Source organism: Cryptomeria japonica, chromosome 1, assembly GCF_030272615.1.
Source record: "Cryptomeria japonica chromosome 1, Sugi_1.0, whole genome shotgun sequence".
In the NCBI taxonomy this organism is placed as follows: domain Eukaryota; kingdom Viridiplantae; phylum Streptophyta; class Pinopsida; order Cupressales; family Cupressaceae; genus Cryptomeria; species Cryptomeria japonica.
In genome coordinates, this window is record NC_081405.1 from 456,204,266 (window position 1) to 456,228,921 (window position 24,656).

The 24,656-nt window shown below is 36.2% G+C and overlaps 1 protein-coding gene across 1 annotated transcript; it reads right to left on the reverse strand.

Moving 5' to 3' along the window:
* Positions 1-22,306: 22,306 nt before the first annotated feature.
* On the reverse strand, positions 22,307-23,679 carry LOC131857734 (uncharacterized). Its single transcript, XM_059210442.1, has 2 exons — positions 22,882-23,679; positions 22,307-22,324 (listed from the first exon to the last, which is right to left on the reverse strand). Exons 1-2 carry the CDS (start codon positions 23,677-23,679, stop codon positions 22,307-22,309), a joined length of 816 nt encoding a protein of 271 aa, XP_059066425.1.
* Positions 23,680-24,656: the final 977 nt, after the last annotated feature.

A 24,656-nucleotide genomic window follows, 5' to 3' on the forward strand; every position in this document is an offset into this window, starting at 1 on the left:
GTCACACGCTTAACCAACCACACTTTGTTTCGCATAGCTTTGGACTGATATATATTTATTTCTACATTTGTTCTCCCTAATCCATGGGCTGATTTTTTTGTTAAAACATCTCCGTTATGCTTCCTTTCTTGACAACTTGACCTATTATCTTGGTTTCCATTAAACTATATCATGTATTTTACTCTTTGTACCTATTTATTGCTAGAAACTCCATTATAAGCATCCTCTTATTTACACTTTGTATGTTGTCCCTTAATAATTGGTTTATTAAGCCAACTTGGCACCTCGTATCCGCAAGATTTGTGAACTCAAATTTTCTCTTATCCCTATTAACTTGCATATCTACATTCTTATGTCCTCATACATGACCAAAACCAATATTTGTACTCCCATTTACCTATTCATTTGCCTCTTGTATGTATTTTCTTTCATCTTTGACTTCATTTCTTGCCAACGCTTCCTCTTTGTAGGCTTCCTTTCTTTCTTTTGCAACATTTTCTAAGGCATCATGAAACTAGGGAATCTTCAACATTTTTATCGTCATGCTATAAGATTTGAATACCATTCTCATCTTCATTTTTAGGTACTTTGCAATGTACCTCTCCTCGGTGGATTATTGCAAACTGCTTTTGGATACATTCTTGGTAGATGGTTGTAATTCATTTCCTCTTTTCCTCACCTTCATCTCTATCTATGGGTTCTCCTCTTACCCCTTTCTTGTCCACTTCAAGGTCTTGTTCTTGACCTTCCTTATAAGGTTAGGTATACCTGCATGCACATAATCAAATACAACATTAGAGAATAAAACAAGAGACCAAGATGTCTAGATATGAGTACCTCCCTCGCGAACACTCTCCTATATTCTTTACTTTTTCATTCAAGTGCTTTTTTTCTCTTATTCTTCTTTTCAGTGTTCCTTATTTCCTTCATGTTATCCATAATGAGAACTTTTGTCACCTCTTCTTGTGCATGTTGCTCACTTTACAAATTTTTGCTATCCAAACCTCAATGGGTTTCTCTCATGCTCCTTTCTTCTCTTCTTAAGATAGCCATCATTTGCCTTCTTCTTTTCTCAACACATGCAACTACACAAGCCACTTCAACTTCTTTTCAATTGCAAACCCCATTCTTGACTTCCTTTATCTAGCCACCACTTCACCAAGAGCTTACACCTCTCTAGATCCCTTCTCAACTCTACCATTTCTCTATTCAACTCTAATTTTTTCATATTTTTTTACTCGTCTTGTCTTCTTAATACCTCACTTGAGGCTTCTCTCCTTTTCCTCTTTCCTAGTCTTTTAGTATCCAAGTTCTTCTTGTTAACCTATCAAAAGTTAAGTATACGTACTTGTCCAAAATCCTATGAGCATAACCAACTTTCCCTTCCTAGATCTTTTAGGCTTTGATACCAAATTATGAATCACTACTTTCAAAAACAATGTCAACCTACTTACAAACGATGATGAATTATTCCTAGCTTCAATGGCATTAAGAACTTGGGACAATGAAAAAAACTACTAATTATGTGATAGGAACTCTAGGGGCTTAACAAAACAATTATCCATATGTTTATGTGAGGGAAAAACAAAGTAACATTTGCAAATCATTCATAGTTCATCTTGTGACAATTAGTAAATAAGAGAAAACACCATCAATGGTCAACTTATTCTCCAATATGCATATATAGATAATTACAAATAATCCATTTCAATCTTTATGTAGACATCACAAGAACAAAAACCAATACACTCTTGCATTATCAAGACTCTCTAATTCAATCCTTCAAAAGAACTGATGTCTCTCTTGTCTAGTCACCGCAGTTTTTCCTTCTTTAGGAAATGCTAACCCCTTTCCAATATTTTTGTTTAACCCAATTTCTTCATTGAATTGACCCTCTTTACAAAATACTAGTGAGTATTCTTTAGAATCCATCCATCTTTCTCCTCTTGTCGACTTCATCAACAACCAACTCTTTCATCTCTTTCCCAAATTGATCCCACCTCCTCTGCCACTCCTCTTTTGTTTTATTGTTTCTTATCATTATCCAACTATTTTCTCCTTAATTCCCACAACTGTCCTCAAAAATTAATCTTACAAATAAACTAAGCCAAATTAAACAAAGATTATAAAAATTAAAACATGTAATCAAGGAAATCCAAAACCATGTGATACATCATAATCTATGCCAAACATTTCGTAAGTATAGAAGTCACAATCCAATCATGATATTTAACACACAAAACTGAATGGTACGTTCTCCACAATATACTCCCATGTGAAAATTCTATCAATGTTTGTGGTGAACATGATAGAGGACAACATTCGACACAATATAGGACCACCAATGTCAAACATTTGGAATAGCCACCATGAGATTAAAACAAAACTGAAGAAGAAGAATCATCAAATTCAATATTAAGTCATAAAATGATGTTAATTTCAATAATAAATCAAGTGTGACCAAAAGATCGTAAAATAGATAGAGGAGAGAGTTGATGACTAATCCAATCATAATAAAACTCAAAAAGAGGTACAATCCTATTCTTTACATCACAAGGAAGATTTCCATCAAATTTTAAAAAATAAATGTGTAACACTTTCACATAATTGATTGACTACACTAGTCACAGAGGGACTAAAAATATTCTCGACACCTAGTAATACAATATCCTAGGTGCATTAGAGAACATACTAGAACAAACCACTTAGAGGAGTCATCTACGACTTCAATAATATGCAATAATTCAAACACCATTACATGCAACTATATACTCACTCAAATTGCAAATGTTTTCAACTTCAATGCTATGTAGTCACTTAATATGTAAGAAGACATGCATAAAGGAAACTCTTCCACACCCACACTATCACACTTGGGGTCATTTTTCGATGAACTATCATCGTAATTCTAACACATTATTGTCGTAGATCCGATGAAATGGCGAAAAGATTTTCATCGCTCAAATTTCGTTGGGTTATTCGACAAACATATGTTCATCAGAATTTTGACGCATTCTTTGTCGGAAGTTGACACATAATGTGGCGGTCTAATTTGCTAGAATTCCGACGAACCATGCATTGAGTTTTTTGTCGCAAGTACAATATTCATGTTAGAGCATAGTGCCCATTTTTTGTCGGAATTCCGATGAACAATGCAAGGAAGCTCCGACGGGAACGGTGCACCTGCAGATACAATACTCTCATCGAGGCCTATGCTGGGCATGTCTGTCAGAATTCCGATGAACAAGCTATATTTAAAAAAAAAAAAAATTGCCATTAGGGAATAGAAAGCATTGCAAATATGGAATATGATTTGGCACTGTTGGACCCTGCAATTAAAATTCAATACATATTATTCAATAAGATTAATAGTGGAGCATAATGAAATATAGAAAAGTATGTTACCTTATTGAGATTCTCTTTGTTTCAAGAATAGTTTAATATTCTCTACTTAATAGGGCTAACCACGTCAAGGTGGAAGCTCATTTGGCCCTCCACACCCCCCCCCCCCCCCAACATCACTTTAAATTCCCCATTAAAATATAACATTCATTCATTCTTTCATCCATTAATAAAATATAACATTCATTCATTATCACATAACATTCATTAACACGTAACATTCATCAACATTCATTAACAAATAATACGATTACAATCCTTTTTTTTTTTTTTCAAAGCTGAGTAAACACTAAGTGGAGCATCATTTTCTTCATCATTTTTCCCCTCTTCAATTGTTGTGCCCTCTGCTTGTGATCTTAATGTATGCCTAGTCACGTAATCACGACAAGGACGCCTAGACAAGGGGGCTTCATTGCACTAACAAAGAAATGGATTAAATTCATAAGATTTTTTATTATTGTTACAAGTATTTCATTAATTAAAATAACATTACAGGGGTACTCTTTACCTGATGGGGCCACATCATCTTCTTGATCATTTTTTCTAGCCTCATCCTCAACATGCTGAACACCCTCTAAATCCTTTGGAGTTGAAACACACATGAAAGGTTACATTAATCAATACACCAATTGCAATTAAATTAGTTTAAAGGAATAACAATGGTCCTCTTTACCTGATAGGGGCACATCACGTTCCTGATGTTGTCTACCCTGATCATGCTCCACTTGTTCACCATGCTCTACATTCTCTAAAATAAAAACAAAAAAGGTTACATTAATTACTACACCAATTTCAATTAAAGATGTTTAATTGAATTAATAATTACATATAAAAAATTGTATAGCACATGAATACCTCCAGTACCGGGATGCACACCACAACCTTCATCATGTGTGGGTTGTGTTCCACCCTTAGCAGGCTGCATTCCAATGCCATGTGTATTGTTATCATTGCTTGCTTATTTAAAACAAATATAGTCACTTTATGTTGGAAATTAACATCGAATAGATTATTGCTCAAGTATTCAATTTTAAATATTTTCATTTAGCTTATTTACCTATGTGACAGATGCACCAGAATATTGTGTTTGCCCACTCAATTCTCTTAGGTGTTCAACCATGGCTCCATAGCCTTGCTGGAAGACAATTTTCATGTCATCTTCTGTAGGCGTTCTATTGAATTCAAATCCTTGCATTTTTGCTTAATATCATGAATTTTGCTTCTATTGTTTGATTAAAAAAAATTGTTTGCAATTTATTGTTTCAATGCGATATTTCATTTATTGATACTTACAATTTGTGCGACAACTTTCATATAACCACCAGAGCCAAGTTTGTGTTGCCCTTTCTTTTCTAGTCTTGCCTTAGTTGCCTTCGATGTGTTAGGCAACCTATGAAAAGTTTGAAATAGATTATGTAAATATAAAGAGTAATTATTACATAATTACATTGTTAATAGTATTACATACCTTCCTTCGCCTGGTGGTGTATGTCCTTTTCTCTTTTCAACTTTCTCCTTTCCATCTAAAACTAGGTCCTTCCACTCCCTCTCTGGAATCATGGGGGGACGCTCATACTTTATGTTCTTCTTTAAATGTGTCCTATATTGTTCCCTCACATACTTTAGATATGTGCCAGCTTTATGAAAGACCTTGGTTTTGTTGAATGTGTCATTTCCAAACAACACAACCAAACAGTTTATGAGTTCATCTTTTAATTGTTGATTTTGGGCATTCCATCATGTACGTATGGTGGGCCCAAAGATCTCCAATGTAATATCATTTAGATGTTTATAAAAAACATCATTGGCTACAAAAAAAATCATGGGATCATTAGTCCAAAATGAGTGAACAATAAGTAAATTAAAATTGGACTATATATAATAATTATTTTTAAGTACCTGGAACCTTCTCTATCTTTATGGGAACAAGATTATCGGTCACCACAAATGTGACCAACAACATTCTCCTACTAGTAATACAAGAAGATCCAGGAAATACTGCTAAAATATCACCACTAGTGGCCTCTGCATCCCCAAGTGCATGTCCTGTTGCACAGGTCGGTGTAGTACTCGATGACTGCATGTTGCATGTTGCCAACATTGTAGTTGGCAATATAGGTGTTGATGATGAGGTCAAATGAGGTGGTGAATGCACAGGAACATGGACAACACCTAAAGATTAATACATTAAATATAAGAGCAATAACACATTAATGGAAGGACAAGAACATGTAAAAATATGAGCTGGTGTATGCACAAAACATGGTCATCACCTGAACTACCTGGAGTACCCTGATCATGGCCACCAACTTCATGAGGATGCAAAAATTCCTGTAAAAACAACACGTACATATTTTAATTCATGACATAAAGAGTATAAAATATAAACCATGAATGAACTTATGTTATAATTAAAGATTTCATGACTGCTTACTTGCAAGCTTTGTACTCACTCTATCAATTGTTTCACCCTCTCTTGTCTCTCATAAGTTTGAGGGACGATGAATAACAATTTAAGAATTTCTTTATTAATTTATTTTTTGTGTCTTTCTTATCATTTCAATAGGGTTTATGTATCGATGTTCTCATCTACTACAGTTGCCTTTCCCCGAACATCCATTTATGACAAGAATATTAGTAACATTATCAAAATTAATCCAAAACCCTAAAGAAAAGAACATAATAATATAACATTTTTCTTTTATCTAATTTGTACAATTACAATGAAGTTTACCTGCTCGATAGAAGTGTCAGGAGCTACATCTCGGCCTGTGCTATGTGTCGGATCAATGTCACTCTATGACAAAAATTAAATATAAAAAATATTACCGAAATGAAACCAATAGACTTACCAAAAAAACTTAATAATAAAATGGTAAATTGGAGTCATTAATTGGAGGTTGGTTTAAATGGTATATATAAGTACGCACCACCCCCACGATAGTAACTTTGTTTGTATCTATGCGATTCAAATTGTAATCGATTAGTAGTTGTTCCCCTGCACTTATTAATTTTATCGCACATACGAATACACAATTTCCCTCGCGCGCCTTGAATATGCAATTGGGTTGCCTATAAGTTTACCCCGGTCGTGTACTATTTATAAAACCTGCAATATTCCCTATTGTTTTTGGCCTTTCGTCAATGTACATAGCCACTCTTTTACTTTAATCATTATCTTTTAGCTTTATATAATTTGCTGACAGTGCATACATACGCATACTTCATGTATATTGAACCAACTGCATCTAATTTTTGTAATTGTAACAAGGTCCGACATACTCCATCAATTTAACAACTTTGTTGTAATAGACCTTTATGCCATCCATGGAAAATAGGCCCAAACCATGTAATGACGATGGTGCTATGCGATATATCCTCCCATTAACACAAAAATCAGTGTATATTGGAGGAAGTTCCTTGGGTACCCATTGTTTCTGTAGATGTTTGTACCTCAAGGGCACCTTGATGTTGCATATCCTCTCGTCATCATAAGGACATGCCCCCCCTTGATCAAGAAACAATTCCATGTGTTTATGGAATTTTCTTCTAATCTTTTGACCTCTAGTTGATCTCCCTCTTTTAGACCTACTACATGTCTATCTTTCCTCTTCTCTTCCTAAATTTCCCTCGCTCGAGGAAGACACATCTGACAAATACCTATTTGGTGGTACCTACACTCCATCAAATGAGAGAGATAGTTGGGAGAGGGTCGATTGTTATTGTGAGAGGAAATACATTTTAGGATTCCATGGAGAGAGATGACAAGAAGTTGTAATAGATGGTTCACCATATCTTGTTAATTTTTTGCAAATGCTGCAAAAAGATTTGAGGGTTGGTTGTCAAAGGTCCCGATAGTTATATTTCAAGTTTTATCTAAAAAGGGAGTTGCCCCTTTCAAACGCAAAGAAAGGTTGTTTATTTGATTGTAAATTATTCAACTGTTAGTAGTTTTGTCACTATTCTTGGGCGATTCTTATATATAAAAGAGTGACAAAATCTATTTTAGTAACACTCTTTTAGACAGTCATAAAAAATATCTAAATTGCCCTTTTTGGAAAGATGATTGTTGCAAAAACTATAAAGCTATTATGAAATAATTTCCATTATTTTATCTTTTAGTCTATTGGAAATGGACATAGGCTATAAGTATTCAACTAATCCTCCATTTTTAAGAAGGGGATATGACATTTGGCCATGCCAAAGGTTGAGAAAATATTTAGAAATGCCTACTTTTTTCAAGAATTATATGATCTTTGATTTTCACTAGTTTGATATTTTGTGTATTAGCAACTATTCTTAATTGCTTGGTAAAGGATTGAAGGATACTATATCATGTTCCACATAGTCTTATCATAAAAAATTCTTACCTTCATATTAACTTTGGAGCAATTGTTTATCATCGTTATGAATATTTTGATGTCTATGCAGAAACTTTTTTTATCACAAAGAGTTTGAAGCTGCAATGTCAAGTGTAATCCTCCAAAATGTTCAAGTGGATAAATAATTTAAGAACTTCACAATTTTCTTTTTCTTAATTATGTAAATATTGAATTCGTATTGCCTTAATTAGTTTTCATATTAACAACACTTGTTGCTCCGAATTGGAGTTTGTGCTTGGCAATCAATAATGTATTCTGCATTTGTGTTTCACATGCATATACTCATTTGAATAAGCCAGCATGGGGACCAACTTGGCTAGGTTGTAAGTATATAGTAATATGTGGGAAAGATATTTCTTTATGGCATTCTTAGTTAATTATCTAGAGAATAACTAGATAAATGACTTTTTTGTCATGTAAGAAACTCATAAGGAAAGGAACATGGCTAGATATCAGTGTTATTCTATTTTTATCATTTTGTCATTTGAACCATTATTTGTTGTTGTAGAATATGTTATCTGTTTAGGATAATAATTATCCTATTTAGACTTTAAAACCTATTCAATATCTTCTTTGTTTTGCATGAAAAGTAAAGATATTCACTTAGTTTTACATTTGGAAGTTCATTTTTTTAATTAAGAAACAGTTCTTATAAAAAAGACTTGAATGCGTGAAATTCAGTCATCAAACTGCTTATGAGAATCATCAGGCCACAACATCATAAGCACATTAGCAGATGTTCTTTTTTTCTAGCAACTCTTGACGATTCCAACATTTAGGCGTTAAAAAAAAATTGATTTCAAGATTTAAATGTTAAAAAATATACTTGTGTTTGAACTTTGGATAAATATATTGATCTTCATGCGGGTTTATGTTTTTAAGATGGACAAAGTGCAAGCTTGTCAGCTTGGAGAAAATAGTGACAAGGTAGGACGATTGGATGCCGACTCATTTCAGAAGGCCAGTTTTCTGAAGGTTTGTATTGAGTCGAGATTGATTTGACAAGCAAGGACAACAGTTTTAGAGGCATAAGAGAATTTGGATAACCTCTGAGTTGAAAATGAAAGATCACAGATTTCTCGGTAAAATCAAAAGTTGCTTTTTCTTAGGGATTCTCGCGGATTGTCAGAGATAAAGTCAAAAAACCTTCTTTGAGAAGATCTAAAAGAGGATAATCCAGTGTTTTAAAAGAATTCTGAAGCAAAGTTGTGTAGTTCCAGGATGGGAAGATCAAAACAAAATCATCCATGTAAGGTGAATCTTGACAGCAAAACAGTGGATTGATTTTCCTTATGAAAAAGTTGGAATTCGATGATGTCCTGGGTCTGACATGCATGGTTTTCCTAGTTCACAACTGGCATGGTCAATAGATAGAAGCAAGAATTTAGGAAGATTGTTTTTGCATGAACAGACACCGCCAAGTGAATTGATTTTGATTATACATGCAATAAAGTGGTAGTTCAGTTGGTAGAAGAGAAAAGAAGCCTCTTTTCTTTCTGAAGAGGGGTTTTTTATCACTGAAGAAGATGATGTTTGAGTAGTATCATGCATGGAGTTGCTATAGGCTTGTTGATATCAGATGAATGTTCTTTCTCTTGTGTGAGTTTACTTATTGTTAGAGGGGTTGTGAAAGTTCAAAGAATTGTCAGAGGGGGCATGAAAGCCATTTCTTATTAGAAAAATCCACTCATGATACATCCTCTTCTTGCACTCTGCCATCATCTGGCAAGGGGTTTGAGGAAGGAGCCCACAGGGGAATGCAAGAAGGGTTTGTTTGAGTGGGGAGCAGTAGCCAGTCATCTCTGTGATGACATGGAATTTGCAACCCCTCCCCAACATATTATGTTTCCCTATAAGCTTCTCCTTCCACTTTCTCTGATCCTGGGCATAAAGGTTGGAGATCTTCCTCTAGTTTGGGGGCGATTTTACTTCTTGTCAAGATCCAGTTTCCCTTTCGGGAAGGTAAATGATGTGTAGGACAAAACGAAGCATCTCAAAGTCCAATTGAAGACATCAGGATGATAATGGCATGGCTCAAGCACTTTTTGTTTCTACCAATGTTTAGTTACAGATTGTGATTTTGTTTTATCACGGGTGCCAGTGTATGGGTAGTTTTAAGGAATATTTTGTAACAAAATTGCATATGGCTTTCTTGGCTTGTTCATTCTAGATGACATGTGTCTCTTGGCCTCAATCTTTTTACTCCCTTATTTTATATAAAAGGGAAATCAAGGCCATTAGAAAGGGTTCCAAAATCTCTGAATAGGTTCTCTTGTGTAGGTCTGGTCTGCAGGATTAGGTTCCAGTTTTGAGAAGTCATGAGTAAATATCAAAGAATTGTAATGTCATTTTGCAGAGCAAAATAGAAGATAGTCATCAGTTTCAAATTTCAACTGGGTTCTTCTATAAATGAAATGTATTCAGTTATTTGATAGAAGATAGCTTTTGAAGTTAATACAGATATAATTTCAAAATCCTTACTCTCATGTGCGTGATTTTATCTTCTTTTGAGTTAATGGAATCAAGGGTTTCATTTGCTTGTTGCATTGTTATGATGTATGTAATTTTTCATTTCATGCTTTAATCCAAGAGGTTAATTAAAATGCTTGAATGAGATTATAGAGGGATAAAGCTTGTAATAGGATTTGATAAGTAGTTCGGGTAAGAAATTGCAAACAAAATGATATTGTAGTTGCTAAAACCTCACTTATTATTATACCACTCAAAGATGGGTGTAAAGAGAAAGCAAGCAAATAATAAATGGTTTCTATAGGGTGTATTGTCATATACCTGTCGATCCATGAGAAGAATCGTCGCCTTGCCTTTATGTAGACTATGCAAGATCCTCGTCAAAGGGGTTTAGGTTCCTACATATGTAATTGATTTATCTTATGTTAGCTTACATCTTATATGAAGGTCAATCATAATCATATTTGCATAAGTCACATGATACGTATGCTAAAATTACATAGTAGACAACATGAATAGATTTATTTCTTGTTAAAATATGCAATCATCATAGTTTATACAAATACCGGAATGAATGGTAAAGAGTATTCTTTAGGACTATAAAAAATCAATCATTTCATCACACTAAACAATACACAATTAGGGGTAGGTAAAAGTAACTTATTTACTGATTAGAATCAGGTACATACAACTAAATACATGTTTGTCTTAAGCATTTTATCAAATGGTTCACTACCTGGCATAGACAAGGCAACAAACTGTTTGAAAAAATCTCTCAAAGAAATGTGTTCTCATGGTGGTGGAATGCCATGACAATCCATAGTAATTTGACTGTCATGGCATTCCATCACCATGAGACCGCATTTCTTTAAGGCATTTTTTTTTACAGTTCGCTACCTTGTCCATGTTACCACATTTTTCTTACATTGCTTATATTTTTCTTTAAATGTTTAATATCCCATAGGTCAATTTTAATTTTTACATATAATTATAATATCCCATATAAGATCCCATTTAATTATAATTACCAATATAATATCCCATTTAAAATCCCATTTAATTATGTAATTGAAATATCCCATTTACATATAATTATAATATCCCATAGGTCAATTTCAATTTCAAATTACTCTGCAAAGCAAAAGACTTCGAAAAACTTCATTCCTGCAAGTCAAAGCAGAAGACCATTGACACGCGCAGGAGAGGAGATTCACAGGGTTAGAGATGGTGGTGAATGAAGACTTCATTCGGGCGCACAAGAGGAGGAAATCAGTTTATAGGTGAGCAATCACTTAGCTTCATCTTATGTGCATTTTGTAATATATATGAGATATTTCAATTTCATAGACATATGTAAATGGAATATTATATGGGATTTATAATTATAAGTAAAAATGGGATATTATATGTAAATGGGATATTTCAAAACACAAGAATATCTTTTGCTTTGTATAGTAATTATAAGTAAATGGGATATTATAATTATATGTAAATGGGATATTTCAATTTTAATTTTTACGTATAATTATAATATCCCATATAAAAGTTCTTAATATAAATAGCACCATTTTGAAAGAGTGCAACTCTTCATTATTTCTACCCTTTGAAAGGGACATAAAATTTCATAATCAAGTTTGCACTTCTTATTTAAATCAGATGTGCACTTCTCATTTCCATTCAGGACTAGACACCAAGGAACTAGAAAAACGCACTCAGGAACAAAAGATTTAAGGACAAAGGATGAGCAGGTTTTCGAAGCAATCCCGAGTGAAGATTTGGAACACATTCTAGTGGACAACTAAGGGAGGGTACTGATATGGATTCCAAACCATAATTTTGGATCCGAACTGACAGTGGTGATCATGATAGATGAAAATAAGGCTTCGATTATCATGAATGAAGGGACATTAAGAGAAGGTGGCAAGATATTTGGACACTTCAAATCCAAAGATGGATTTGGTTTTCATGGGATATTAGATTTCTTTCTCGTTTAGACAGAGTTCATTGTTCGATAAGGACAAGAAATCTGCATCTTGAAAATAGAAGGATCTAATTAGTCTTTTTCGAGATTGTTGCCATTTCAAGGGATCACAAGGCTGAGGTTAAATAGGAAGGCAGATAAAGTAATGAATGTAGGAGGAGAACTGAGGGAAAATGGTCCAGCACTTTGGGTTGATCTGCCTATGTGCAGAGGAGACATTGAGGTAGCAATGCAGGAGACTTTTTAACTTGGATGACCTCACTTGGGATGCACTGTGGTATCTAGCTAGGGGTATTTTGGGCGGGGACAGGCACTTGTTTGATGGTTTCGTCTGTGAGGTGATTTTGTGCCGAATGATTGACATCCTTGATTCCAAGGAAACATGCATACAGAGGAATGATGGCTTCGTAAAATCGGACGATGGGAAAGCGACAACAAGTGCTATTCTGGACATGGATTTGGGCAGCCAGACTAGTGTTAGATGGACATGTACTTCAATCTGGAATATCACATACTAGATCCACCAGAGGAAGAGTTTGAGTCGAAGGACGAGGATGTTCAGGAGGCCAGGGCTGTGCGAGAAAGGAAGAAGAATTTCATGGCAGAGGCTTGGGAGGTGTCTCGAGTGGGTGTCAGAAATCATGACTTGGAGCCTTTCAGGAGATTCCTGAACTCAAATGATAACTATCTTAGTGTGGCCTCAGCTGTGTATGTGCTGGAGATCGGTGAAAGGCTCGCTATAATTTTCCATTATTTAGAATAGTTTTTTTCTATTTCTGCTACTATGTAGCCTGCATATGGGATGTAAGGGAGCTATCCCCTTTTGATAGCACTTAATAATATTTGTTTTTATGTAATTTCAATACATGTCTAAGTTCTGATCTTCCAGTAAACTTAAGGTTCCTAGTGACAAGACATATTGGTTGCCTCGCACATCACATATGATGTCTTCCCCTAACATTCAATTTACTGTCCATATACAAAAGAAGTACTCGGCACAATCCCAACATTCAAAGAACATCCTTCAAAGCCTTCATAAAGCATATAAACCCTTGAAATACCAAGAACAAGTCCCTTAAAAACCCTAGAAGATCATTGAAAAGGGAAACAAATAATTCTGATTATGTTTGAAATGCACATAAGATGAAGCTAAGTGATTGCTCACTTGTAAAATGATTTCCTCCTCTTGCAAATCTCCTCTCTTGCACGCGAGTCACCACCATCTACGAATCTAATCCTCTCCTACTTTGCCTTGTGGGAATGAAGTTTTTTGAAGGCTTTTGCTTTGCCTCGTGAGAATGAATTTTTTCGAAGTCTTTTGCTTTGCAAAGTAATTTTAAATTCAAATTGACCTATGGGATATTATAATTATATGTAAATGTGATATTTCAATTACATAATTAAATGGGATATTAAATGGGTAATTATAATTAAATGGGATATTATAACTATATGTAAAAATTAAAATTGACCTATGGGATATTAAACATTTTTATATGAAATTATAAGTAAATATTGCCAAGGTATGGGATATTATTTACAAAGAAAGCACCCCTTGTCCCTTATCCCATGAGTTAATATTTACAAAGAAAGCACCCCTTGTCCCTTATCCTGTTGGGTGTTTCAATGTGTTTTTCAACCTCGCGAGATAATGAAATGATAGTTTCCAAAGAGTGCATCTTATTCTGCGACACACTTGCATCAATGATCTGGCACTGGGGGATAAGAAGGAAATAATTACAAAGGAATCCTTATCCCGCGACAATTGGAAGGTGAGCAAAGAAGCAATGCGGGATAAGGAGTGGCTAAAAGAAACAAGCAGTAGAGGCATATCTCACAATGATCCAGGAGCACTGTGAGAGGCCCACGGGATAAGGGTTGTCTTAGGCACAAAGGGGAAATCTTATCCTACAGGGTCCCCAAGTTACCATAATAGCATTATAGGGCAACACAGGACAAGTCAACAAAGAAGGATGCTATGCTTTTCTTATCTTGCGCGTTCCTGTGGGGATAAGAAAAGAGTCGCGGGATAAGAGTTATAAGCTGGAAATAAGGGAAAGCTTATCTTGCGTGTTCCCGTGGGGATAAAACGAGTACTGCGGGATAAGACAAATCTAGTTCAAAGGCTTATCCCACAGACGGTAGGAACATAAAGGAAAAGGGCTTGCAGGTGGAAGGATAGGATCAATGCAGGATAAGGCTTCCAAGGTAAAACACACACAAGCTTATCTTGTAAGGATAGAAGAAGGGGTAAATGACATCGCAAGATAAGGCTTCTAAGGTAAAACACATAAAAGCTTATCTCGCAAGGATAGAAGAAGGGGTAAATGACATCGCAGAATAAATATTCCTAAGTATTGATAAAAAACTTGGGGCCCGTGCACGACCACTTAACCCATGAAGTTCTCTACGTGTTCCAAATAATCACATAAGTGTCATCCTCAAGTGACTTGGTTGCGCGGGATACAATTTCCTTAGGAAGCACCCCTTGATTCTTATCATGCAGGTGGTTTCAATGAGAATCTCAATATTCTAGGATAAAGAAATGGTAATATTTAAAGAGTGCATCTTATCCAGAGACACATTTGTATCAATAATCTGGTATCGTGGGATAAGAAGAAAGAAAGAATTACAACAAAGTCCTTATCCAAGAAAGAATTACAATGGAGTCCTTATCCTGGAAGAACCATAGGGCAAGCAAATAGCAACGTGAGATAAGGAGCGGTCGAAGGAAACAAGCAGTAAAGTCTTATCCTATAGGGTTTCCAAGCCACTAGAATTGCATTGCGAGGCAACACAATATAAGATAACAAAGAAGGATGCAGTGCTTTATTATCCCACACGTCCCCACGAGGATAAGAAAATAGTCTCGGGATAAGAAAATACTTAAGCAAAAGGTAAAAGGGCTTATCCCGTGGGGCAACAAAGATCCATAACAATGATGAAACTCAAAGATGCATTGTAGGATAAGAATTATGAAGGGGAAACAAGAGAAAGCCTTATCCCACGCTATTAGCATTACTGATATTGACATAACCGGTTAATCCAGTAAACTGGTATATAGTTGAGATTTGTCATTGACGACTAACACTGATCGGTGGAGTGGTGTATCTCAATAGCAAAGGTGATGGCTTGCAAACAACATGGCAGCAGTATCAGAGATAGATGATCAAGGTTCAATCGGTTCAAGGGAAGACAGACTAAGCCAACTAGTATGTCATTCAAGAAGATCAGTGTTAAGGTCAGATCTTCAAGTTGGCTATTTTGATGATGATGTAGTCACAAAAGGTGACTTAGGAAAGAAGGCTTGAGGTCCTATGAAAAATGGAACCTCATTGGAAAATAGGAAAAGAGGCTTGATGGAAATACTACAAACTGGTAGCAAAGAATGAAGTGGTAGTGAAGAGCACAGTGGTATACCGGTAGGACGGTGAAGCAGAAGGAAGATAGGTGGTCACCATAAGACAAGGAGCGGTGATCGGTTACAAAGTTGTGATGGCAAAAGGTGAGTTGGTTAGTTTGTGATAACGCCAAACTAAACGTTGGTGAAGTCAACCTCAGTCATCATGCAGTTAATCCATGATTTCTTGTGGATTTTTTGGTTCGCATTTAAAAGACTAACTCGACCCAGAAGTCGCTATTTTTGGGGGATGCGGTGACAAATTTGGATGAGTAGTTGGTGGACTTATTGTAGGGTGCACAAAGAAAGAGAGGGAAGATTTGAATTTGAAATCTACCAAGATTTGTGATTGCATTGATTAAGGAAACATCTAAAGGTGATGACAGAGGGAGTATAAAGTGTTTTGAGTTCATGCAAAACATTTTGATCAAAAAATTTGCAAATTGCAAATCCTGTGAGAGGTGATCCAAAGTGCAAAGTGAAGAGTGAGGAAGTGCTAAGTAATTTAGCAGAGCAGAGTGTATGTGAAGTAGACTGACAAAGTGCAGAGCTGAGGGTATGAGCAGAGGATTGACAGAGTGTAGAGCCGAGGGTATGAGCAGAGAACCGGTGTAGTGCAGAGTAGACACAACTGATGTAGATAGAGTACGAGTTTCATTGTGACCTGATCAAGCTATCAATAGTTATTCGAGCAGATCAACTTCCTGTTGCTTTCTAACCATTGCAGCTCAAAATCCCTTAACCGGGTGGACTTTAACATGTCTCTTTGTAAAATCCCTTAACCGGGTGACATCTTAATTGATTATCCTAAGTCCTTTAACAAGGCTACCTTTAATAGGGTAAAGGCACTAACATGCCTTAAAGAAAGTCCCTTAACTGGGTGACACCTAACAATGTCTTTGTAATCTCCTAACAAGGATGGCTCCTCACCGGGCATACTCTAGAAGAGTGCAAATTTTGTGAGTTTCTACTCACACCGTGGTTTTCTCCCATTTGGGTTTCCACAAGATAAATCTTGGTGTTGTTGTGTATATTTTCATGCATGCATGTTCTCCTGCAATAATTGTTTGTATTGATGAATATTAAGTTAGTGCAGACTTGAGTAAAAAGGTTTTAATTCTGTAAAACCGGTAAAGTGTTGATTCACCCCTCCCCTCTCAGCACCGGTTGGGACTAACAATTGGTATTAGAGCCTTGGTCCTTAGATTCAGAAGAGCTTAACAACTTAAGGAAAGATCCAAGATGATGCTAAAGGAGGGCCCTAAGTTCTCTAAGGAGAATTACACCTTATGGTTTGGTAGAATGAAGCTCTACCTAAGAACCCTAGGAGATCAATACTAGAATCATGTAATCATAAAGTACAATGAACCTATAGGGGTTCTCACTGCAGATCAGATCAAAGAAAGGCAAGACAACACTGCAACTATGGATATGATTCCTAGCACTCTATCTGATAATGAGTATGTTGAAGTTCAAGATCTAAAAACAACCTATGAGATGTGGAATAAGCTGAAGACTATTCATGGAGGAGATTCTCATTTACAAAAGGCTAAGGTGGACAACTTAAGAGGCAAATTTGATGAGATGAGGATGCAAGAAGGAGAAAATATAGAATAGTATAGCAAAAGAATTAAGCAAGTGGTAAATTCCATCAGAAGTGTTGGAGGAAAGCTTGAAGAAGATGATGTGGTCAGCAAAATCTTGAGAACCTTGCTACCACAATATGCCATAAGGGTTTATGCAATTCAGGAACTCAGATCCTTGGGAACAATTAGTGTTTCACTTGACTCACTGATCGGTAAGTTGTCTGCCTTTGAATTGAGCAACTATGATAACATTGTACCAAATATTGATGTTACCTTCAAAGCTTCCATGATACCTACACCAACAAGGAGATGAAAAGAAACCAAAAATAGTTCTACTGCAAGAATTAGTCATTCTCATGAATGTGATAACCTGCTATCTGAAGAATAGGAACAATACGAGATTGAAGCTCTATTAGCAAGTGTTAGTGAACAATTTTTTGTCTTTCTTTTAATTGAACTGATTCTAAGCTCTGTTACCCCTTTTGAAAGACAAAAGTTCAACTAAACAATTGGGTAAGTGTGACATACATAACTTCCCTCTGAATTTTAGATAGGTACAACTCCCTCCATTAGCTATACAGGGAATAATCTAACTAAATAAACTGATATACTTTTAACCTGAAAGCACATAAGGCTGCCTACTTCATTCTTAGATGAGAGGCCAGGTAATATGTAAATATTTCAAAATAACTTTCTACAAGATGCTTCGCCATGAAAATCAGAAGTAATCAAAGCAAAGTTCAATAACACTGATTTCAGCAAAAAAAATAAACAAGAGAAGCAAAGTCTCGTTTCAACTAAATATCTTTCTAAACAACACAGAAAGAAGCCCCAGATTAATATCAACATTCACCATCAGAAAGATAATCAGATACATTTTGATTAGATTAATATTTGCAAAGAAACACTACTCCACGCATTCAAAACTCAAAGATTTTCCACCTCAAAATGTATATGATCTTTATATGTGTATTTCATGCAACAAAGACATAAAAATACACGCATAAGCTCTTTCCAATTTTAGATTTTGAAAAACTGATCACTTCCTTCAGACAAAACCAAAATTTCTAAAAATCTAAGTCTACCATTCTAACCCTTTCTCCATCTATCTTCATCTAATTTATAGTAGTTTCTTAAAGAACAGAGGAGGTCTCCCTGAACACCTGACCTCCTCTGAAACAGTTATAAAAATCAATAGAGTATTTAGGGGACAGATGTCCCAAAGTCATTGTATGGTTATGAAAAGCATATAAAAATAAAAACAAAGCATAAGCATCATGTTATGCCTCATCTCCATCGTCATCCTCTCCTCCACTTTTCTAGGCATCATGGGCAGTTGCAAGCTCCTGAATTATAGACTGACTCAGATTCTTCACAACATTGATCTTTGCTTTTGTGGCTTCCTTTTCCCATCTACGTTTCACCATTTTCTTGGCATGCATATGTAACTGATCATTACCAATGAACGTCATGGACTCAATTCGGGCGATCTGTGTTATATCTTCAGAAGTAAAGTTGCCTTTGGCCTTAACTTTCTCCATGTGTAGCTTAAATGCCTTTACTGTGTCCTATGTATTCAACCCACAAAGTCCTAGTTTCCAATGATGGTCTGGGTTAACCACTTTATTGTCATTGACAATGCTAGAGTGAAGTTACTGAAGTTTGTAAACAAAGGTCCTGGCATCAAAAATCATAGAATTGAATGTAATTATCCACCACGCTATAGTTTTCTTCAACACGAAGAGCTGGCATTCATCAGTTACCAATTTAAATGAATTTTCTGCTAAAAACTTTGTGGCTCCATATTTTTCTATCTTGGTGAACATGGGTAATACATTTTTCCATTTATGCTCTTCCTTTTCCCATGGCACAATCTGATTCAGAATCTTCGCAGTGAGGTTTTGCATTTCATCGCATAGCTTCCTGGAGTCTATAATATATTTTTCGCCATCTTTGATCACTCCTTCAATCCATTTCTCTATGGCCCCTGCAATGCTCTTGGCTCGCTGAACTTGATTCATCAGTTTCTTGTTCTCTGGTGAAGTAGGGTCAAAACTTTCGGAAGTATGCGATATGGGAAGTGCTCCAAAATAGCCTATGCTATCAATGAATTGAGCTAGAACCTTGATATAAAGTTTCAGTTCTCTTTTCTCTTGTCCGTCTTTTTCTGACCTGGTGAGCATCTTCTTAGCCGTCACATTGAAAAGGTGGTTATCAGAGTCCCTCCTCATGTTTTCGAGATCCACTTTGGTGACCTCAAAATCCTCTGCATTTATTTTCTTATTCTCATCCTTGGGCTTATAGGAAGCAATTTCAGCAACCCACCTCCCGATCTTTTCATCAACGTCCAATCTGGTAGTTGTTTTGAACTTCTTCTGTTTGGGACCTTTCTCCATGTATTTGACCACCATGTATTGAATTGGGATGGACACTGGGATTGAGCTCTGTTTCTTGCTTACTGAAGTAGTTAACCATTTGAGAGTTGTACTTGAACTAGCTATTCCTTCGGTTACTTTAGGTGGCGGTGTCATGGCTAAAGTGATTGCATGGGAATCCATGGTGTTGACAATGTCACTATCAAGGTCCTCGACCTCAAAAATCTGAGTATCAAGGATCTTTTCTTTTACCTCCGTGTCTTTGACCTGGTCCATTTTCTTTTGTGCAACACTCCATGACCTTGTATATCAAGGGGGAAAAGTTCAAAGCAGGATTAGGCTCGTGCTTGGTGTGAGATGACTTCTTATTTTTACCTGCATGAACATGCATAGAAGTTGGGTTAGAAAAACATTTTGGGGAACGTAGAGAAACCACATTATCTCTTGCTGGATCAATCTTGATGCCTAATTTCTTTGCTTTTTTCTTATTAACCCAATCTGCGGTTCTCTCCAAGACTCTTTTTGTTTTGAGCTTATATCATCCTCTTCTTCCACATCCCAATCAATGCAGGACGTTTCGGGTTCAATTTGGTCTAGATATCCAGGTTCAAAAAGCTCCAGATAATCCTCTTTGATCCCACTTATATCAAGTTTCACATGCAGTGAAACTACATGTTCCAGAACCATTCTCATATTTTCTCTTTTGAACACTTCAAGCTCATCACAACAATCTTCCCAAAAGTCCTCCAAGTGTGGGATAGGAAGGTGCATCATCAAACCAAGACTCTGTGAGAAACCTTTATTATCAAAACCCTTCATTTCATGATACAGTGGAAAATTAAAATTCTTCAAGTTAGCTCCTATGCTCAAGGCATTTGACATTGAACTACAAGATAAAATGCCCAATTGAACAGGAAAATGATCCTCCCATTTATCTCTTGGTTGAGCTTTCTTAATTATGGTAGCCAACTGCCTACAGATCTCAGCAAGGACAAAACAATCTGAACAAAAACAAGGAAGTTGAAAGGCTCTTCTTCAAAACCACCTACCCTTATATAACAGAAATGAGGAAACTAAACAAAGAAACTACCAAATCTTTTCACTAAGGCCTGGGCATCTTCAGACATCCTTTTAGATTTCACGTTCTTCAATTCATAACACAAGTCTCCTAGGAAAGCATTATGTACTCTTCTAAAATATTGCAATGCATTATCTTTTTGCAACATGGGGTAAAATTCGTATACAGAAACATCCCCTTCAGCAAGTTGCCTAGGAATTCCCATTACTTATTTGACACATGCCAGGCAATATATCAAATACGAAGACATAAAGAAATTTTGCTTGAAATTCTTTGCCATGCTCAGTTGTTCCCTCATGGAGTCAACAATAAGTTCTATCCAATCAAGGTACTGCTTTCCTTCCAACATCAGTTGCACATAACAGTAAATCCAGTCATCAAAGCTATAGGGCTCAACTAAACCTCTAACTCGGTGTAACAATAACATAACATCATGGATGTGGGGAAGCATGCGATTTTTGTTGGGATATTTAGGTAACCTGGAGCCACCCCTTTGAGGAACTTTCAACCAATGCTTCGCTATATATTTGCATTGAACTCAGTGACTGATTAGGCAGGGGAAAAATTTGAGAGCTTATAATCAGGCAATTTGAAAACAAAAGAAATGACTTCCCTGTTAATTGCGAGGAGGGTTTCACCATTATCTCTCTTGATAGTTTCAAAAATAGGATCATATCTCGCAATGCACTTCCTAACTAATTCTGGGCAAGGAGTAGCAGGAGGAAAGGCTGCCGCCTCTACGAGGCCACTACTTAGAATTTATAAACCAAAAGAACCGTCAATTCCTTTAAACACCCTTTCCTTCAAGACCTCTAAATTCTCTCCTTTCAGGTCCGTGTCACTGACAATGGTTTCTGTGCAAGCAAGACTGAAAATATTTCTAAAAAGGTGCATAGTGGACTTCATAATTCATAAACAACAACCCTTATTTCTCCCAACAAATTTTATTACGAGAGAGAAAAAAAACTAAAAATCACTAGAGAAGATAGGAATCAAAACTCACCTTCACATTTGAAACCAATCGAACAATTACCAGCAGACAAACCTTCTATCAAACACTCTGCAACAATGAAGAACAAGTTTCAAAAATTAATCACTTCATACCTTATAGCAAATGAAGTGACAAAAGCTCATTTAGTGCATTAATTTTGGCTGTCAACTCAAATGTGTCGAGCATTGGGACTTGACATCATGCGTGTGTATTGTATGCATGGCGGTGCTTTTGAGGCAACCGCCAATTCCCAAAAATTATTACTTGCCTTCAAAAATCGGCTAGTTAACGTCACCCGAGATATGGTCAGATCTTCATCACACTTAGCAATAAATGCACCATCATGTTGTTTAGTCCATGGGACCCACCTGATTTGAACATGCATGAACAATTTGAACTAACTTCATGAGGGTCCAGGTAGTTCAAAGCATACGTTGCGCCAAGGAAATTTCCTTTGAAAGGATTAACTTTGTTAATTGCCGCTGGCCTTTTGAACTTCATCGAACATGTTGAACATCACTGAACTTTTTGAACTTGGTTCAAACGGTTCACAGTCCAGAGAAAGAGGATATGAAACATCATCCGTGACCATGAAATAAAAATGTTGCAAAACACTTGAGTGAACGTTAGCCTGAAAACATCTTAGACAGAACTTAGAACCTGCAGTAACTAAATGAACATTATGAACTCTTTTCAAGATGGTTCAAGGGGTTCATGAGGTTCAAACAGACCATTGAAACTTAACGCTATGGATTAAGAGATGATTTACAAGCGGATGGAGGATTGAACCAAGGAATTTTTTAACAAGAGAAAGACTCAAATAAAATTTTGCAAGGCGACTTACTCTTGTTATGAGGGAGGAATGACAAGGTAACATTGACTCTGACTGGGGATTGTATTTTGTGAATAATGCAAAGAACTCTAAATCTCTGGTTTCGCACAGCAAAAATAGAAAGGGGACAAAAGGACACACACCAAAAAGACACAAAACAAACAACTAATCTACTATGTACATGAACTCTTGATCATAGATTTCAAAGTTTATAGAGCTTCAGGTCTTGCCCATTATAGGTATAGGGCATAACTGTTCCATCAGGATAATTCAGTCTGAATGCATTCGGTCCCACTACTTCATGGATCTTGAATGGACCTTTCCGCAATGAATCAAATTTTCCATGGGCACCCTTTGGTTCTCTTCTCTTGTTCCACAATAGTACTTCATCCCCTTTTAAGAACCCTCTTGGTCGAACTCTCACATCAAATATTTTCTTCATCCTGTTCTGATGTTCAGTAATTCTATCCACTAACATCTCTCTTTCCTCTTCCAACTTCATCGAATACATGACTCTCTTTTCTAGAGCATTTTGGAAGAAGGAGTCCTCAATTACGGTTTGAAGCCTTGCTGCTACCAATTCCAGAGGTAAAGAAACCTTTGCACCAATCCCATACACCAGTTCATAAGGTGCCATTCCAATTGCTCTTTTAGGGGTAATTCTATCTGCCCATATGGCTTCATATAACTTTTTATGCCAGTTTCGGGCATTATCATCAACTAACTTCTTCATGATTGCTACCAAGTTCTTGTTGCTCGATTCTGCCAACCCATTGCCTTGCGAGAAGTAATCAGAGGAGTGTAAAATAGTAATTTGATGTTCATAACAAAACATGGTCAATTCCTCAAAAGAGAAATATGATGCATTATCTGCGACAATCTTATGAGGGACACCAAAATGGACTAAAATGCAATCTTTGAGAAAATTACATACTACCTCTGAGTTTGCCTTCTTAGTGGGGACAACCTCCACCCATTTAGTAAAATAATCTATTGTTGTTAGAATATACATATGGCCAGCACTGGAATGAGGATCTATTGGACCAACAAAATCAATACCCCATTGTTTGAAAGGTTCATCCACTACCATAGGCCTTAAAGGTAGAGCAGCTAATTGTGGTTTTCCATAAAAGAGTTCACATTTTTCACATCCCTTAATATAAGTATATGCATCACGAAACATACCAGACCGATAAAAACAATTTCTTGAAAATCTTAAAAGTGGTTACTGAGGATGAGAAATGTCCACCGTAGGCTTCATCATGATAAAATTCTAGAAGCTTCCGTTGTTGAGGCTTATCTACACATCTCAAATAGGTACCATCCAAGCCTTTTTTGTACAAAACATCTTGCCAAATAAAATACTTAGCTGCTTTTAATTTGAGATTCCTTTGTTCTTTAGTTGACAAATGACTCGGGCAACTACCATAGGTCAAGTAATAAGCTACATCAGAAAACCATGTATCTTGCAACCCAACGAATAGAGTCAATGGTAGCTCTTTCTTTGTTTCCAACTTATTCTCTGCTATCAATTTGCATAAGCCCTGTCCTTTAACCGTCTTACTAGGATGAATATCTAGATCATATTCCTAAATTTTGGTTACCCATGTTGCTCTTTTATTGAGTCCAACTTCTTGCTGAGTCAAAATACTTTTCACTGCAGAATCTGGAACAAACACCACAGAGTGAGAATGCAGAATATAATACATGAATTGTTTAACTACTTTAACCACAACAAAGGCTTGTTTTTATGAGAGTGATTACTTAAGCTCATGTTTCTTAAGAGGGACACTCATGGATGCTATAGGTGCTTCAGTCCCAGATTCATCTACCTGTAATAATATTCCTGACATTGTATGTTCTGAGGCATAACAGTATATGACAAAATCCTTTTTAAAATATGGGTTGATGAGGGTTGGCGCATTGGCAACTGAACTCTTGATCTTTTCAAAAGCTTCTTTGTCTTCATCAGTCCATTTGAAAGGATACCTCTCACTCAACAAGCTGATGATGTGCTTAGTAGTTTCTACAAATTTAGGTACAAACCTTCTCAAGAAATTTACTTGACCGAAAAATGACCTTACTCTAGTCTAATTTGAAGGCAAGCTGAGGTGTTGGATTGCATTGAGTCTTTCTGGATCAATCTTGACACCTTCTTTC